Here is a 19780-nt window from a genome sequence, read left to right as displayed (position 1 = left end):
GCTTACAGCAAAGTGATTTTCATTTCCTGCAGTTTTAAAACACATCATGAACTCATTGGAAATAACAAATTACATTTACAACGAATCAAAATTGTTTGTCCTCAACACTTAGCTATAAGTGTGTTTAACTGTATATGGTCCTGCCCTACCTTTAGTGTTGGTCCCATATAAGTGTGTTTGACTGTATGTGGTTTGACTGGTTCCTAACCTACCTTTAGCGATGAACCTGTGTAAGTGTGTTTGACTGTATGTGGTTTGACTGGTTCCTGCCCTACCTTTAGCATTGGTCCTGAGGGCATGGACCTCCTTCTGGAGTTGTGCTCGCTGATGGTTGGACTCCTCCAGCTCCTTCTCCCGATGTCGGAGTTCTGACTCCACATTCTCCAGTCTCTTGGTGGAAGAATCTAATTTCTCTTCTACAGACCTGTGAGCTCTGCCATTATAATCACAATATAAACACATCAATACACAACCACTGTATTCACTTACAAGATTAAAAAATACAACTGGCAATCATAAATTGTTATCACACCTATTGCATGAATATTATTAGGATTATGAGATAATCATACCTTCTCATTTGGTTTATTTTGTTGTCTAGGGTTTTGGTACTGTCGTCCATCAAGTCTTTCTCACGTGACATGGCTGTCAGACGATCCTCCAAGGACTGCTTTTCCATGGCCAGTCTCTCCACTTCCTGTCTGTCACGGTCCAGTATCTGTCGCAGACGATCTACCTCGGCAGACTTTCGATTCGTCTCTGCACTAAGTTGGTCTAACTGCGATCTCTCCTGATGGAAAGTTCATTACAATTTTATTTTATGACCAGTTGCTAATAAATAAAGCCTGCGAGTGAACTTAAAATTTTATCACAATAAGTGCTCCTTTTTATTCATTAAAATGAATGACTCGCTAGCGCAAACATCAGTGCATCAAAGGACCACATTGGAAATACGCCTTAGAGGCTTAACCTTGGTATTTATGTATGTATGTTTGTATATATGTATATACCAAATAAACATTTATTTATTTTTAATTTAACATAGCATGCCATTCAAAAGGGAAAAAAAAAACATTTTAGAACAAGAAAACTTGAGAAAAACAGGTGCAGCACTTTTACTATGGTTTGGCAGTTCATTATAGCCTATTCTAAATACTTGTACCAAGGGATGACCAACGTTGGTGACATTTTGACAAAAATATACATTAATATTGATTACTTAGCCTCCTTTCCAGACCATATCAATGTAAAATAAATCATGTCTTCTTCCTGATCTCTAGCTTTATATGATGGAAAGCTCATTTCTTTATGGTATTTTAAACTACATGTTTATAGAGATGAAAAGATGTCAGCACCATTTGAACATTGCAACATAGTTAAGGCTACTGACAAATGTTGAATAATATACAACTAAATGTTATATAAATTACATTCTACATAATCAAAACTTATTCATTTGGAATCCTGGGGTCCATTTTAAAAAAGGTCGTAAATCCTAGAATTAGTCGTAAGACATAACTTACAATGTATGAACACTTTATAAAGATTTAGGATTTGCGAGTTACATTGAAATTCCGTCGTAAATCTATGACCGCTTGGGGGCGACCCTATGTCCTAGGTTTTGTCGCAGGTCAAAACAATATAAAAAATACACAAAGATATAGTAGCTATTACCAGTATAAGGTGAGTCATACTGTATTGAAATGGGGGAAGGGGTTGCTCTTAATTTTTGAGAGTTTTGAGGTGTCTCTGAAAATCTATCAAAAGAAATCAGAAAGGTTATCTAAGGAAATGCGCAATTTAAATTTACCTCCAGCAATTCTCGTTGTGTTTTCTCCAGTTCTGCTAATTTCTGTGCATGCTGTGATTTCAAACTGTCCAGTTCATGCTTTTCTATCTTTTGCATATCAAATATATGCTGAAGTTCAGACTTGTTTTTGTTCACAGAATTGATCAGTTTTTGTAACACTTCGTCCTCCGTTTCCACTTCCTCTTTGCGTTTGTGAAGTTCATTACGTTTGATTTTCAGAGTATGTAACAATTCATTTTTCTGCATTTCCAACTCGCTTATTTTCTCTTTATAGTCCTGTGAAAAACATTTGACAATGCACTGAGCTATGATACAAATAATTAACGTTTCAGTATCTTTAATAAATAAATTATCTCATAAACAGTCATAATTTACCAACTGGCATCTCACATGGACAACCATTGTTTTTTTTTATTGCTGCTCAATATGGATAACCCAGCCTTCTTCTGTCCCTCTCCTATGATTATCCTACCCTCTGTCTCTCCAACAATTAGCCTAACCTCCCTATCTCTCTCTCCAATATTTACCCTAGCCTCCCCCTGCTCTCTCTCCAATAACTACCTTAACCTCCCCCTCTCTCCAATAACTACCTTAGCCTCCCCCTCTCTCCAACAATTAGCCTAACCTCCCTGTGTGTGTCTCTCTCTCCAATATTTACCCTAGCCTCCTCCTGCTCTCTCCAATAATTACCCTAACCCCCTTCTCATTCACCAATAATTACCTTAGCTTCCCCTGGTCTATCCAATAATTACCTTAGCCTCCCACTTTCTCCAATAATTAGCCTAACCTCCCTATATCTCTCTCTAATACTAACCTTAACCTCCTCCTGCTCTCTCTCTCCAATAATTACCTTAGCTCCCCTCCCCAATAATTACCTTTGCCTCCCTTTGCCGGGATGCACACTCTGCCTCAGCCTCCCGTAGTACTGATGTCAGCTCTGTGGACTTTTTCTCCAGGGAATCCTGAAGGATCTGGAATTCCGTTCTCTTTTTACCCATTTTCTGGTCCAGCCTTTCCAATTCTTGCTTTTGCTGATCAATCTGAAAAATAATGCTAATGTCAGATGTTTTACTCCATTGTTTTTCCTGTAAATTTACTAGAATTTGCTCTGAAGATGGTGTACCACTTACCATAATCATGTTCAGATTGGTATTTAGCGAAATTAATGTATGCCTGGCCCCTATGTCACAGTCTTTTCACTTCTTAATTATATTTTATGATAAAACAATTTTGTGAAATTTTGATTATCACCATAGCCTTCATTATGTACATCACATTTGAATCTCAATTCTGTAAGACTTGAGATGATATACATCTCACTTCTCTAAAATATGAATAACCTTTTTTTCAGTTGCACCTTGAATGACAAATTTGTGAAATATTCATGATTGTTTTCTTTTTATTCAAAATATAGAAAAGTTGTACAAAAAAATATATATTGCTTGAAATGTGAAATGTAAAATTGAACAATATCACTTCAAAATAAAATCCATCACACTTAAAAATCACAGTCCAGAGAATCAGATCTCAGTCCAGCACTACAATGGCCATCACAAATGAAATGTTGACATAAATGCTTTCTCTTTCAATACAAACACATACTTTTTTAATATCAAAAAATAATGAATTGCTAGATCATTAATTGAACTCACCACCAGCCAGCCCTCTACAACATCTTTATAAAGTGTTTTAATGAAAATTTTCCCGAGTATATCAATGTAAACATGGATTTACAGAATCACATTGCCTGTAAGACTGCAGACAATAAAACAGTGCACACAACAACAAACGACAGAACAGTCTCAAAGGCTGCGTGTGAATGTGGAGAAGTCAACATAAAAAGGAAGGGATGGACAGGATTCCAGCACACAGTTTGGTGGTCCACTCAACCCACTAAGTGCAGCTGTAAGCCATGAAGATAAAGCCCCAGTATCATCAGTGAATACCACAACCAAACGGTTTTGTGCTGAGTGTGCATTAAAGTACATCATGTTGGGGTATTTCTATATTGCTCAGAAAGGTATCAAATAAAGAATCATATGCCACGTTTTATATTATGTCACACTAAGTACTAAGCCTGTTCTAGCAATTTCTAGTATGCTTTGAATAAACAGCAAACCCTAGATTTACACATAGGAAGGACCCTGTTTTCAGGGAAGGGTTATATTTATTTACAATATACACAGGAATATAAATAAAGGGAAATTAAATTATACAACAGAAATTAATGCACATGTAATTAATTGTAGTGTGGACATTTTTATCCATGAAGGTATGGATAAACCGTTAAAAGATGCATGCTAGGGAGTGAATGGGGAATATGCTTGGGAGTGAATGGGGAATATGCAGTGGCCAGTGAGGGGAGAATGCAAAATAAATATGCAGCGAGAGCAGAAAAGCTGAGCGCAGACATCTCATCTTATATAGATAATCCATATTTATATGTTATACATGGTGTTCAAATCATTATAGCACATCAACACACAATGGCAAAATATTTATCCACTCAAACCCTATAATACACTAGTTATCGGGCTCTGCTGGTGGCGAGTTATAGTTTGACATGTCTCGGGTTTGATCGCCGTTTTTGCGCTCTAGGATGCAACTGAAAAATACAATTCCAAAGAAATGTTCTGTTAAAGAACTTCACCTTTTCACATGTAATGCTTCTCATTGTATGGGATTGGGATTAAGAGTTTGGCAGGTAAAATTTTCTCACCTACTTGAGAAGAGATTTAGAAATTTTAAAATTCTTGCCCAATTACCTGGTCGTTCATTCTTGCAATGTCTGCTCGCCGTTTTGAGAGCACTTCCTCTGCATCGTTTAATGCTGATACAGTTTCTTTTTCTCTGGCAGCTGCTGCAGTAAGCTCCCCATGAAGTTTGTGTAAGCTGTGAATATTTTAAGATATTTCAATTGCTTTTGCAGTGCAGGAAAAGAATTGTTTATAAACTTCAACAACATCAAACTGATCAATCAAATCTTTCTCTTAAGAGCTTCGCTTATGAAACACATGAACAGTTCCCTTATGAGGGCGAGAGAGGATAAAAATGAATGTCACATTTCACAGCAGTACAGAAGTAGCATACGAAGATTGTCCCAAAATTCCATGGACTGGGCTTATAACTTCTAAAGTATCGATTTAATTTATAAAAACTGATAAATATTACCATTTATACCATTGTTGACCAATACCCAAAATTTCAATTTTTGCATTTCATTTAGCTTTTTTGAGAAAATTAATTATTTTAAAATAAGGTTGTGCTTGGCAGCGCAACTTGCAACGTCAAACTTTTCTCGCGGATTGAAGCTGTCTGAAAAAATCCTTCTTTGTTTTTCTTCAGTTTTTAAAGCTGAGGTACCCAACGTGTACACACCCTGTGCATTCCTAAATTATCCAATTTAATGCAGTGAACAGATGATTTCCTGATTCCCAAAATTTCTTTAATCTCTCGTACGGCCAGACGTTTGTTGTCCCGAATAGTCATCCAGTAATTTTATCGTTTTTTCATCGATTCATCCTTCGGCAGGCCTTTCTTTCTGCACTGCCCTCATATCCTTCAGAAAATAATTTGTGCCATTTGAACACCAGGGAACGAGAAATATTTTTGAGCGATTCTGTCAATTTTAACTGCTTGTGAGTCTCTGTTGGAGTCAAGCCGAGTTCTGCATGTGCATAATTTTATGACTTCTTGATGTGCCGTGTTTGACGCGGATGTCGCTGTTTTGCTGTACATTTTCAACTCCAAACTGTTGCACGATACATCATAATTCATTTAAATATTACATCATAATAAAATTTCCTGGGTATAAAAATGAGTATCTAAACAAAACTCCTCTATGAAAATATACTTTCAGAAATGAAATGAGCAAAGTTTTTTCCGCGATTGTAAAGTCGTTTCAAGTATTTTAGTTCACTATTTTTTTCCCTTACATTGTGCTGCTTTATGCTTCTCTATCATGAAAAATCTAAATTTTTCCTATTTAATGACAATTGATATTGAATCTTTTTATTGAAAATTATTTGCTCTTCATGTTGTTAAAATTAATTTCTCAGTGACATTAGATAACCCAGAAATGCTGCTTGTACACGGAATTTTGGGACAACCCTCATTTGTCACGGTAATCAGCAATAAAGCATTACACATACTGCTGATAATCATGTCAAAGAATTCAAATATTCATCAAAATTCCTCAAAAAGTAGTTGCAAAGTGTATTTTTATATATGGGAAAGGTATGCATATCTTCAAAATATCTTGATTCAAATGGAAGATCATCGGGAATGAATCTGCAAAATCCCTGATTCAATATATTGCTTGGTTAGTGCTGTTGGTAAACGTGACCATGGCAATGCACTGTCATAAACAGTTTAAACCAGAATGATCACCGTGTACATGTACACACCGTAAAATATGTTACTGAAGGATTACAAGCTACATAAAATATGTTACTAATGGATTACACGTGATGTAAAATATGTTACTGACGGATTACATGCAATGTAAAATTTGTTACTGACAGATTACATGCGATGTAAAATATGTTGCTGACGGATTACATGCGATGTAAAATTTGTTACTGACAGATTACATGCGATGTAAAATTTGCTACTGACGGATTACATGCGATGTAAAATTTGTTACTGACAGATTACATGCAATGTAAAATTTGTTACTGACGGATTACATGCAATGTAAAATTTGTTACTGACAGATTACATGCAATGTAAAATTTGTTACTGACAGATTACATGCGATGTAAAATATGTTCCTGATGGATTACACATGATGTAAAATATGTTACTGAAGGATTACATGCGATTAACTCACTTTTGTGTAGCACTTTTAATTCTGCTGTCAAGGTCCTTGTACTCTGCATCTTTTTTGGCCGTGACCTTCAAAAGATATCCAATATGTCAATTCATCAAATATGTTAGTCAGGTATTGCAGGATTTCCATTCTCAGGTACATGTGTGTATTACTATTTTACAGTTCCTGATTTTCAATTCTCCGTATTGTGTAGTATGCTGTGACTTTGGTCATATTTACCTGGTTGATGTCGCGGAGCAGTCTCTCCTGCTTAGCTTGTTTCCGCTCCATATCTTTGACCTCAGCCCTTATTGCACGGAGCGTGTCTGATGCTTTAATGAGCTCAACCCCTGCCTGATTGGCTCGTTTTTCTAGCTCTCCGGTCTCTTTCACAGTATTTTGTAAACTCTCTGTGGCCATGTCATACTTTTCCACTGTCTGCCTTGCCTGTATCACAAAAACAGTCCAATAAAACATCCATATCAACACATACATGTTCAAAGAGTTACATTCTTTTTAAAAGTTATATATTTTCCTTGCAAAATCTTGTTAAAAATCTCGAATATTTCACATGAAACGATTAGTTGCTTGTGACACAGAAGTATCAGTTCCAGGGGAAACATATTTATTTAAGTCACCTCTTCCTTGGCTTCCTGGAGGTCTGAGCTGCAGACACGCAAAAGTTTGTCCGCATCTTGTAACTGATTTCTCCGCTTAGCCAAGGTTCTCTCAAGTGCGTCAATTTCATTTCGCAGAAACTTTCTACGGCTTCCTGCCAGGCCTATCTCATCCTCCTCTGTGAAAGACTCCTCAAACACATTGGCTCGTAATCGTCTAGTGAAATTATAATACACGTAATAAAACGCATCATCGCAGATACAGATATTGTATATTGAAAATAATTATACAATTAATGTTCACATATGTATATATATATATATATATATGTATATATATATTTACATGCAATATATATCTACATCTTTATATTACACATATATATATCTATAACTGTATGTATATTCCTCGCCCTTCATGTAATATTTGTGTATACACTACTACAATTCACATGTATATATCTATACAAATCTTTCTCACCGTTTCTTGCTTTCTCTAGCATTGTGATGTTTCATGAAATGCAATTCATCCCGTGCTGCAATTCTCTCATTTTCCAGGAATTTTTCCTCTTTCTTGAGATCCTTCAAACATTTCTTTTGTTTATCAATGGCCAAATCCAACCCCTCAAGTTCATCTCGTCTTTGCTGTCAAAGAAAAGAAGCACTAAAGTAAAAAAGCTTAACTACCTTCATAGAAATATTTTAGAAACATATATCCCAACTTGGCAACATTGAAAAGGATCAACTTTACATTTAAAAGGTATGTAATGATAGTGAAAAATACGGGTTATCTATCAATCAGGGGCAACTACAATACTGAGCAGTCATTTAGAAGTCATGACCTTTGACCTTGAAAACCAATGGGGGTCATCTACTCCTTAGGATGTAACTGTGTCTGATGTCTGTCAAGCAAAAGGTTCTTAAGATATTGAGCAGAGATCAAAGTAGATTGGCCCATGGCCTTTGACCTCAAAATCAATAGCAGACATCTACTTCTTAGGTGGAAACTGTACCAAGTTTGATGTCCGTCAAGCAAAGAGTTCTCAAGGTTTTGAATCGATAATATCTTCCAATCACCAGAGTAGATTAACCCTTGACCTTTGACCTCAAAATCAATAGGGGTCACCTAATCTTTAGGGAAAACCAGTACAATGTATAACAAGTTCAATGTCTGTCAAGCAAAGTGTTCTTAAGATATTTCAAAAGTGGACAATACTTGATCTACTGACTGAGAAGTGTAAACCAATATGTCCCCTTTTCCAATGGCAAAATGATGACAGAGTTCATGGATGGACTGAAGTCATTCTGACAAAAATTCTCACTGGCTATAATGAGTCAATTCAAACATAAGAAATTTTGAGGGTCTCTATAACTAACAAGTATAAATGTACAAAAGAATTGTACAAAGTTTGAGCGTACCTCTAACTCTCCTCGGAGTCTACGTATTAGTCGATTGTCATCCTCCTCCTCAGCTTGTCTCTGTAATTCCTACATATAGAAATATTTCACTTAATGTCAAATCAACAAATACCATGTCTCAAAATATTACACTAAATATGTCAAATAAAACAAGAGATGTTTGTAAAACACATATGCCCCCATGGTGCAAAATTGAAAAGGGTTATACACACACATCATTTAATTGATAGTAGTATCATCAATTCAAAATATTGAGCAGACAATATCTTCCTATGTCAAGAGTGAATTGACCATGAGACCTAAAATTCAATAGGGGTCATCTACTCCTTATGCTGTACCAGTGTACCAAGTTTGGTGTCAATCAAGCAAATAATTCTCAAAATATAGGAGACAATATATTACTATGTCCAGTTCAACTATTGACTTTTGACCTCAAAATCAATATGGGTCATCTTCTCCTAAATATACACCAGTGTACTAAGTTTGATGTCTGTCAAGCAAAGGGTTCTCAAGATATTGAGTGGACAGTATATTCAAATGTCCAGGTTAACCCTTGACCTTTAAACATGTGACTTCAAAATCAATAGGGACCATCTTCTCCTGAAGATGTACCAGTGTACCAGGTACCAAGTTTGAAGTCTGTCAAGCAAAGGGTTCTCAAGATATTGAACGGACAGTATATTGCTACGTCCAATGTGACCCTTGGCCTTTGACCATGCGACCTCAAATCAATAGGGGTCATCTTCTCCTGAAGACGTATCAGTGTACCAAGTTTGATGTCTGTCAAGAAAAGGGTTCTCAAGATACTAAGCAGACAGTATATTCCCATGTCTAGTTTGACCCTTGACCACGTGACCTCAAAATTGATACGAGTTATCTTCTTCTGAAGATATACCAGTGTACTAAGTTTGATGTCTGTCAAGTAAAGGGTTCTCTAGACATTGAATGGTCAGTATATTCCTATGCCCAGTTTGACCCTTGGCCTTTGACCATATGACCTCAAAATCAATAGGGGTCATCTACTCCTTAGGACGTACCAGTGTGCCAAGTTTGATGTCTGTCAAGCAAAGAGTTCTCAAGATATTGAGCAGACATTATATTCCTATGTCAAGAGTAGATTGACCCTTGACCTTTGGATGTGAAAAACAATAGGGGTCCTCTTCTACTCATAACCAACCCACATATGAAATATCATTATCATCAAGTAAATGGTTCTCGAGAAATTGAGCGGACAACATGTGGTCTACCGACCGACCGACAGGTGCAAACCAATATGCCCCTCTCCTTTGAAAGGGGTGGGGGGGGGGGGGGGGGGGGGGGTGGGGGGGGGGGGGGGGCCATAAAAATACCATGTATAAAAATATTACACTTAATTTCAAATCAATAAATACCATGTGTCAAAATATTACACTTAATTTCAAATCAATAAATATCATGTGTCAATGGTTGATGAATTAAGCAACTTTACAAAACATTATTCTATACTCTGCAGAGAACAACTTACAGAGATCACATGGTTTAATCAACATGTTTTAAAATCTAATAAATCATATCTCCTATATCCCAAATCCTTATGCATGTCCGAACATGTACTAAGTATTTCTCTGGTGCAAAATCTTTAATTCTGTCTTCAATGATGAACGCAATAACCAATGACCACATCAATACTCTATTACCATAAAATTAAGACCAATGTTTCAGTACCTAATGAATAACATACCCTCTTCTAAGTCCTAGATATATAACATATAACATGAATAAAGCAGAATTATAGTTCTTACACCTGTTGGAACATGTACAGTGTACATACAATTCTTAAAATAATTTTTTTATCTCCTCCCCAAAACTCCCCCAAATTATGGGGTAGAAATTTAAATTACATATCTCATCTCGAGCTATGTGGGGTAGAAATTTAAATTACATATCTCATCTTGAGCTATGTGGGATAGAAATTTATATTATATATCTCGTCTCAATTTATGTCTAGAAGGAAATTATATTACAGATCTCATCCCAAGTTACATGGGGTAGATATTCATACGATGGTACATACCTCATCTCGAGCCAATTTTGTTTTCATTTTTCGTAGCTTTTCCTGAAGTTCTGCAACATAGTCCTCCTAAAAACAAAATAAACAATAATGAGCTATTACAACAAAGTCCTCCTAAAAACAGAATAACAATATTGAGCTATTACAACATAGTCCTCCTAGAAACAGAATAACAATATTGAGCTATTACAACATAGTCCTCCTAGAAACAGAATAACAATATTGAGCTATTACAACATAGTCCTCCTAGAGCTATTACAACATAGTCCTCCTAGAAAACAAAATACAGTATTGAGCTACAACATAGTCCTCCTAGAAACAGAATAACAATATTGAGCTACTACAACATAGTCCTCCTAGAAAACAAAATACAGTATTGAGCTACAACATAGTCCTCCTAGAAAACAAAATACAGTATTGAGCTACAACATAGTCCTCCTAGAAAACAAAATACAGTATTGAGCTACAACATAGTCCTCCTAGAAAACAAAATACAGTATTGAGCTATTATACGACTGTCTTGTTAAGTTACCCAACAGTAAATGAGAAAGCGTCACTATATAACCAGTGATGAAACTGAATCGTGTAGGATGAATTTCTTTGAAGTGCTGGGAAACATAGACCTGCTCCAACACTGGATTCTGATTGCTACACAAGGTCAAAGGATCTGACTGGTACCCACTCTTTCATTTCTAAAGCAAACTTTATACAGAATTTTGAACTTTTGTCTGCATTTTAGACAGATTTCAGGAATTGGCCACTTTTGTAACATCATAGAAACAAATGAACACAATCAATGCAATTAATAACTACATGTTTTCAGTAGGTAACAATTTCTTTTTGTTACTGCGAGTTACAGGAAGTTCCAATCATGTTAACATTTTATGGGGCAGATGTTAATAAGACACTGAATATAGTTCTTTATAACAAAATATATGTGGAAGCATTACAGTTACTGCAGGACTGAATTCATTTTAATGTCTAATCAAAATGGCCCACAACCAAACCCTGGCATTTCTTCCTGACTTTTTGCTGGTTTCAGGTTATAAGCCTAATCCCCTGTAGTTGTAACATAGGGTATTAGTTTCACCTTTTCATTGATAAGCATATCTCTTAACGGGCATTTTAAATACAAGTGTCGAATAGCTTTATGCCATTTTCTGGCTATTTAATTTTCATATCATATTAAGATCTACTTGGCAATCAATCTTCTTTATGAAATGCAACTGACCTCGACTGAGTCTAGACTTTGTCCAGTACCTGTCAGTGAGCATTACTGAGTGCTCCAGAAATTCCACATGTTATTTATGAGAATAATGTCTATCATCTTCCAAATGATTTTTTAAGTTCAGTGTCAACTTTGAATGGTTTAGCACTGCACTGAGATTTTAAATTGCATCAATATCACAGGAGAATAAAATGATATCATTTTGCCTACTGACAACAATAAAGAAAGAACATTGAATTAAAGTGATAAAAGCCAGTATGAAATGAGTTTTGTTTTGTGTACATCCAGCACTAATATCCAGTCCATCGCACCGTGTGGTATTGATATTGTTATTGTGGGTAAAGCTTTATTTACATAAGACTGATAACATCTGATGTAAGCTTACGTGGGATATTGAAGTTGTGATGTACACACAGATCAGAAGACATTAATGAATTCCACTTAAATCTCTCTCCCACATAAAGTGTTACAAGCTTTGTATTAAATCTAACTATGTGGTTAACCTAATGCTATTAAAAGCAAAAAAATTATTTCTCAAAAAGACAAAAAGTATTCATGGAAAGAAAGAAAGCAGTTTTTTGTTGTTTTGTTATTTTGTTTTCTTGCATGAAAATCAAATGCATTTTATGCATCAAAATAACAATTAGCAATAAGCAGTAGGATGTTTCTCTTGTTTTTCCACACACTCTAACTATTCCTCATTCAATGTTATTTACCAGGTCATGGTGTTCCGGAACATTGCAGAACAGGTACGTGTCGTCCCCGCCAGTATCAGCATTCTTCAGGATTCCCCGTGGCTGACCACCGTCCATACTAATGGATCCGGCCACTGAAATGCATCACCGGTCAATACATTTTATTATGATTCTGCAAACTAATCCATTCAACACAAACACTTATCACTGGCAAAAAGAAGTTATTTACATCAAGACTTCAACAGCAATAAAATCATGCACATGTTTTAGTAATATTTAAACAAATTCATTTTAGAACAAGTAAATATCAGGCACACTGATCCCTGATAACAATTTTTTTAAATTTCTGAAGTTCCTGACAACGGTTTTATATCTTGATATTCATGGTATCAACACAAAAGAAAACCTACCATGCAGACCAGGTGTTAATTAATTGCTTAATTACTCATTAATTCCAAATGCACCACTTTTCAGTCTGTGATATACCAAGAAACCCATTGGTAAATATGAATCCTAATGCTCCTAAATAACTTTAGGATTTATCTGGTGTTATTTCTGTACAGACAGCTTATTATCTCCTCATGGTTCCAACACAAGGCAGGCTAATAATGTTCGGCTGATTTGGATGAGTGAACTTCCCACAGCATGAATGGGCATGACTGTGTTTCAACTCAGCTCATGTGTCAACAGTCAGGCAGAGGATTTAATTTCTACAGTTATGTTCTCTCAAAAGGTCATTTAACTAATGGAAGATAATTCTTTTGTTTTAAAGCAACACCTCTGTCGTTTGTAACTATTTAAACATGGATAGCATACTTAGATATAACAATGGACAGCATGGTCTATGACCAGTGAGCTCGACTTCTACATGTATTTCATTTCTGTCTTCATTACTGATTTTTAAACAATATGTAACCTTTGTGACCTCAAATGATCTCCTAGGATTGGACAAATCAATTCATCTAATATAAATGTACATCTGAATCAATTATTAAACCAATGTTATAAAACTGTTGGAACTGCATCGGACTGGAATATGAGATGAACGAATAACGGTCTGCATGCTTTTCTGACAAAGATGCCATGAATCATTAAATCGCTATGGAAAATGTAAGCTGGAGTAAACTCAAAAGTATGGTATACTCTTAACCACTGGAAATGACCTTTCTAGCTACATGTATTTCTACCTAACTACTATCAATAGTTCTTCAAGTCATACCACTGCTAGTATTACAAAAGAAACTCTTCCATACAAGGTGTGGGTACATTGTGCTTATCTGTACATTCCCCATATATCATACATACCTGTTGCCTCATCCTATTCAATTATTTATTGAATAAAATATTGTTTAAACTATATCATACATACCTATAGGACTTGGAGGGACAGTCATAGAGCCATCAGGTGCTCTGCCTTTAACAGGTGTTCCAGCTGCTACTGGTGCCAGTGGCAGGAAAGTGACACGAGGTCCGGGAGATGGAGGACCGTACTGGGTGGACCCTGAGGGTGGTGGGGGTGGGGGAGGTGGAGCACCACCAGGGGGGTAGTAAATTCTGCCAGCAGGACGCTCAGGTGACGTGGAGTATGCAGGCAAGTACCTCATGCCAGATCCCGTGGACTGAACAGGATTGGCTGCTACAGGTAAATAGCTGATCTGTCCCACCGGATAGGAAGTCTGTGTTCCATGGACACCTGGGGTATGTGTGGCTCCAGCAGCTATCCCTGAGTTTGTTCCATATCCAAATGTCTGGGTGCCATCATGCCCTGGGGTCTGGGTACTTCCATAACCAGGTGTTTGTGTACCAGCATAACCAGGAGTCTGACTCACTCCTCTTGCCTGGGTAACACCTTGTGGGAACAGGCTACCGTGAAAAGAGCCTGTGGCTGGATGATAGCCTGGAATGTTTTGTGAGGGCTGGGGTTGAGGACCTTGACCAGCATTAACAACCCCCAGGGGATAGACTCCTGTGGTCTGGACTGGTTTATAGGCTTGTGGCTTGTGCACTGGTTCGAATGCTGTTTTAGAGCGGGAAGATCTGGTTCTTTCTCGACCTGATCGGCCGTGTCTGGATCTTCCACTTCTGTGGCTTCTCACACTTTCTGGATCTGAGTCACCAGTCCCTCCTTTCAATGTAAAAAACAGACATACATGTACACCTACTATTAGCAATCTTGATTGCACTTTACAGGTAACAGAAAAAATTTCTTAAGAACAGATGCAAACTGAATCAACTAATGAATGTCATTCAATAGAATTCCTACCTCTGCTAGAATGCCTTGCTCCTTGTGTAAGTCGACCTTCAGTTGACCTTGACCTTCCTGCAGGTCTACCACCATGTGGCATTCTTGCTTCTCCTCTATCTGCTCCTATACCTGGCTGGTGACTGCCATATCCACCTGGGACTGTGTTCATAGCACCCTGAAAATGACATTACAATTTACTATGATGTTACTTATACTGATAAGGTCAAAATCACAATGGTTAACAGGTCATCAATGATAATGAGTCAACAGGAGGAATAACAATTTTTTTTCATTAGGAAATTTATTTTTTTCTCAGTTGTCAATATAAGTATAAAATCTACATGTTTATACAAATAAAATCTAAATCAATTTAATATCAACAATATTATTTTTACAATCTATTTCTGAAAGTGGTCTGTGAAATTGTCAAGAGATATCAAAGATAGATGGATATAATTGACAATTAAAACATCTCCAGTCCTGCTAGAAGAAATGTTTATGGTACTTATCATACCATTGTCCCTCTAGCTCCGGGTATCGATCCCATAGGTGCTCCAGGCATCGATCCCATAGGTGCTCCAGGCATTGATCCCATAGGTGCTCCAGGCATCAATCCCATAGGTGCTCCAGGCATAATCCCCATAGGTGCCCCGTGTTGCTGAGTTAATACTGGTGTGTAAGATGTGGGTCCTGATGCTTGGCCATGATACTGCAATCCATTTGAAAATAAATTCACTAATTCATATCTATACAGTAAAACACAGTTATAGTGAACCTCCAGGACCAGAAAAAGACAGTTCATTATAACCAAACTTAATTACATACAATAATCTTTTAATTAATTTCCTCTCAGAGTAATAAATTTCACTGTACAATAAGCGTGTTCCACTCCACTTTCATTCTTTAACTCCTTTATCTCTGCCTTCAACAATGTGACCTATCTCTAACAAGCATTCTGAAAGTATTGCACAAACAATACCTGTCCCCTACCGGCACCCTCATTAATTGATGACTGTACTTAATATTCAAGACATTGAACTGTGAAAAAAGTCTTGGAAAACCAATATGGGACAGACGGACAGATGCCAGGAGAAGAAAGCTATAGTCCGCTTCAGTTTTACAAACAGGTAGGGGACTAATAAAAAAAAAAGAAGAAGAAAAAATACAGCGAATGTTGTTAACCTGAGATGGTCCCATCCCGGTGCTGGCATGGGCGCTTGTTACTCCCTGGGGCTTTGGCATAGACTGGACATAGGCTGACTGCATGGCCAGCGTCTCCTTTAAGCGATTAACCTCCTGTCGTAACTTCCATAACTCATCATCAAACACTGGGCCAGCTGTTATGGAAGAGAATAACAAAATACTCATAATATAATCCTAAAGGTAAAAAAATAACAGCTATGGATGATTTCAGGATATATACATATACATTGTAACAGATAAAAATGTACTACAATGAATTGTCACTACTTCATATTGTAAAAATTTGTTAATACTAAATCAAGTGGTAAACTTTTCTGCATTAATTTGGTGAATTATTTTTTGGGAGGGTGGTGGTTAGGGAGAGGTCTGTATTTTGTTTTCTAACCTGCAGCACTGCCCCCTGCAGCCAGATTGTCCAACAGATGGTTTAAGTGGTCAATTTCCTGCCGTTGGGCTTCCAAAATATCATAAAGCTTGGTCAGCTCTGCTTCTTGAGAACCTGCATGTGAAACTCTATTTAGAACCTAAAAGTATCTACAAATTTTTAAATTTTAAGCAAGACTCTGCATCTACACATATTGTTTATGACTTGCTAATTCACGTATTTTTGAATGATACAAAACACATGCATTACATATGAAACATCATTCACAATCACACTTTTAAGTCACTTCATCACTTCAAGGGTAACAAGGTAAAGAAATAATTACCTATTCTTTTTGTTATCGCTTATTGACAATGTGCAAAGAAATTCAATGTGAATTTTGTGTATTTTCATGTTAAGGACAAACTCACACCACTGGTTAGAAACATATCACATGGGGTGAACAGGGTTTTGGAGGCTGTGAATATGTGCTCCCATTTTTGGGATTTTTTTTTGTGTGAATCAATGTTAACATGCTTTTTACCTGCTTTTGCATTTAAATCAGCTGTTTATAAAGAAAACATGCAATGAAGATAAAATACTGAAATGGAATACATCCTTAATATTGTATCAAAACATATTATCAAATCTATGATTTTCATCTCTTGACTGCTTGTTATTAAAAGCTTACTGATCATCTGGTTGTTCATGTTTTTGCTCTGCACTTCCCCATGAAGAATTGCATCCCGTTCATCCAACATGTACTTAAGCTGATCAGCTGTTGTCTGAGCCTGCTCCAAATCCTGGGCAATGACCTGCATACGAGCTTCGTACTTCTCCTACAACAGGAAAATCACCATGCACTTCACCTCCTAGTCCAAATTTTACAGTATCTCCTACCATCAAATCTTATCCTTTATCAAATCTGATTTGAATTGTAGATTTGATTTAAAAGGTAGCATTAAAACTATAGATATTTGTGATTTCGGACACTAATAGTTTACAACTTTAAAACCATAAATAATAATGAAATAAAGAAAGTAGTGTCAAAAGGGGTATGTCCTCGGGGTTCAAATGGCCATGAACAAACTTTAACCTTTGCTATGCAAAATATACATGCATATTAAATTTTACTATTAATTCCTTTGTAAAACTTTAATCTCCATTTGTGATTCTTGAGAAGGTTTTTCATATGCATCCTGTGGCCCCAACTTGACCTCAGGAAACATGGTTTGAACAAACTTGAAACTACATCACATGGCTGAAATTGGCTTAATGGTTTTGCAGAAGAAATAAAAAATGTGAAATGTTTACTGATGGAGAACAGAGATGAGCCGATTTTTCTTAGAAAATCTCCCTTGAGCTATCAGCTCAGGTGAGCTAAATACGAATAAACAAAGATACTGGTTCTGTATAGCGAGTTTTTTCTGTGGATGTAAAATTTGGTGATTTTCTACCTCACAGGTAAACAAAGGATTTTAGCGGAATATATTTTGGCAGCCATGGAGTTCCAAAATATAAAAATTGAAATTAAAAAGCGTAGTGTTAATAACTTATCTGTAAAACATTTTATTATTGTCGGAAACACTTCACATCAAAATAACAGTAGTTTATTTACCTAACTGAAAAGTGCTGCATGTACGTTTGACATAAATACCTCTGCTATACAGAGTTATCTTTCTTGCAAAAATATATGTATGTATCATTTTATTGCAGACAAATTTGGGTGCAAAATTAGCTCATAAAAATTTTGTGGCATAATACCAAACTGCTAAAATAATCCAAAATTATCAACCCTGCAAAAAACCCACAAAACGTTCTATCCAAGTAAGTATAGATACTAAAATAAACAAACTCCTGCTATATGGTAAATCAAATTAAAGGTTCAGTACATATTTATATTGCCATTTATTTTATTTTCATTTATTTTATTCACCAAGGAATGTTGAAAAATCACCCACATCCAAAGTGGTGTTTGTATGAAGAGAGAAGGATAGCTGGAATAACCTTAAACCAGCTCTTGAATCACAATTCTACACACCCAAAGTGTTCTAGACACCTTTACCATGTTTATAATGAAAATGTGCAAAATAGAATGAGTCATGAGATATCACTTGAATACCATAAAACAAGATATACCTTAATTCTGGTCTAAGAAAAGAAAAACATACCAATAACGTTATCAGTAAGATGCAGTATATGAAAACTTTATATAAGGAATCATCAATTCTATTTCCTTTTTTCAATATATCAAGAGTTATCCCCCTTACTTTTTCCAGCTCGTTTTCTTCTCGAGTTTTAGCAAGTTCTTCTTCATGGTCTCTCACCATTTGTTCTAACATGGCTGCTTCATTTTCTGCATTTGCGAGCTAAAAATAATTTAGTAGTCATAAAATGCTATCATGTTTTGAAGTTAATGTTTAATTGTCCCCCACTTTTCCCAAATCACTTACTTGCTTTGCATTCTCATTCTCCTTGACCCGCATGTTACGACGGAGTTCTAGTAGCTCCCTCTGTAGTTCATCATACAGAGCTTTCTCCTCCGAGTTAAGTGAATCAGTTTCAGACTCGGGGCGATATACAATCTTCATAATTGGTCGACCCTATAAAACAAACCTTCCATTTATGTCTGTCATTTTCCATTTAATTAACATTTAAACATCAGGATTAGAGATGTACCATAGATATCAACCCTAAGATAAACCCCCAATATTCATCAATCCTAAGATAAACCCCCAATATTCATCAATCCTAAGATAAACCTCCAATATTCATCAACCCTAAGATAAACCCCCAATATTCATCAACCCTAAGATAAACCCCCCAATATTCATCAACCCTAAGATAAACCCCCAATATTCATCAATCCTAAGATAAACCCCCAATATTCATCAATCCTAAGATAAACCCCCAATATTCATCAACCCTAAGATAAACCCCCAATATTCATCAATCCTAAGATAACCCCCCAATATTCATCAATCCTAAGATAAACTCCCAATATTCATCAATCCTAAGATAAACCCCCAATATTCATCAATCCTAAGATAAACCCCCCAATATTCATCAACCTTAGCAGTAATAATCCACAAATATTCATAAATACTAAGCAGATATGAATTACAGGTATTCATATACCTGAGCAGACTTGTTTTCCAGATCTTTGTAAGCGTCCTTGAGTCGATGTATCTCATTCAGTAACTCTTTGTTGTTCTTCCTCTCAGCCTCCAACTGTAAACAGTGAAATGTCATGTTATCAAGCATTTATATTAATTATATTATATATAATAATTTATCAAGAATGGGTCACATTTGGGTGCATTTTCTGACCAGATATTA

The 19780-nt window shown here is 36.2% G+C and overlaps 1 protein-coding gene across 20 annotated transcripts in view; it reads right to left on the bottom strand.

The window, feature by feature from the left end:
• The window catches only part of LOC125682170 (centriolin-like), a 72056-nt gene that overhangs the window by 12817 nt on the left and 39459 nt on the right, over positions 1-19780 (bottom strand). For all 20 annotated transcript variants that reach the window (XM_056155117.1, XM_056155111.1, XM_056155114.1 and 17 more), the window contains 21 exons: positions 19580-19672; positions 18895-19044; positions 18712-18810; positions 17133-17280; positions 16463-16576; positions 16057-16211; positions 15389-15583; positions 14893-15049; positions 13999-14754; positions 12651-12763; positions 10710-10775; positions 8657-8725; positions 7719-7882; positions 7259-7454; positions 6861-7067; positions 6642-6706; positions 4576-4702; positions 2686-2850; positions 1811-2086; positions 573-790; positions 276-433 (listed from right to left, as the gene is read on the bottom strand). In XM_056155117.1, the coding sequence (XP_056011092.1) occupies positions 276-433; positions 573-790; positions 1811-2086; positions 2686-2850; positions 4576-4702; positions 6642-6706; positions 6861-7067; positions 7259-7454; positions 7719-7882; positions 8657-8725; positions 10710-10775; positions 12651-12763; positions 13999-14754; positions 14893-15049; positions 15389-15583; positions 16057-16211; positions 16463-16576; positions 17133-17280; positions 18712-18810; positions 18895-19044; positions 19580-19672 (3691 nt within the window). The remainder of the gene's footprint in view (positions 1-275; positions 434-572; positions 791-1810; positions 2087-2685; positions 2851-4575; positions 4703-6641; positions 6707-6860; positions 7068-7258; positions 7455-7718; positions 7883-8656; positions 8726-10709; positions 10776-12650; positions 12764-13998; positions 14755-14892; positions 15050-15388; positions 15584-16056; positions 16212-16462; positions 16577-17132; positions 17281-18711; positions 18811-18894; positions 19045-19579; positions 19673-19780) is intronic.

Source organism: Ostrea edulis, chromosome 2 (genome assembly GCF_947568905.1).
Source record: "Ostrea edulis chromosome 2, xbOstEdul1.1, whole genome shotgun sequence".
In the NCBI taxonomy this organism is placed as follows: domain Eukaryota; kingdom Metazoa; phylum Mollusca; class Bivalvia; order Ostreida; family Ostreidae; genus Ostrea; species Ostrea edulis.
This window is presented reverse-complemented; position numbering and strand designations above follow the sequence as displayed.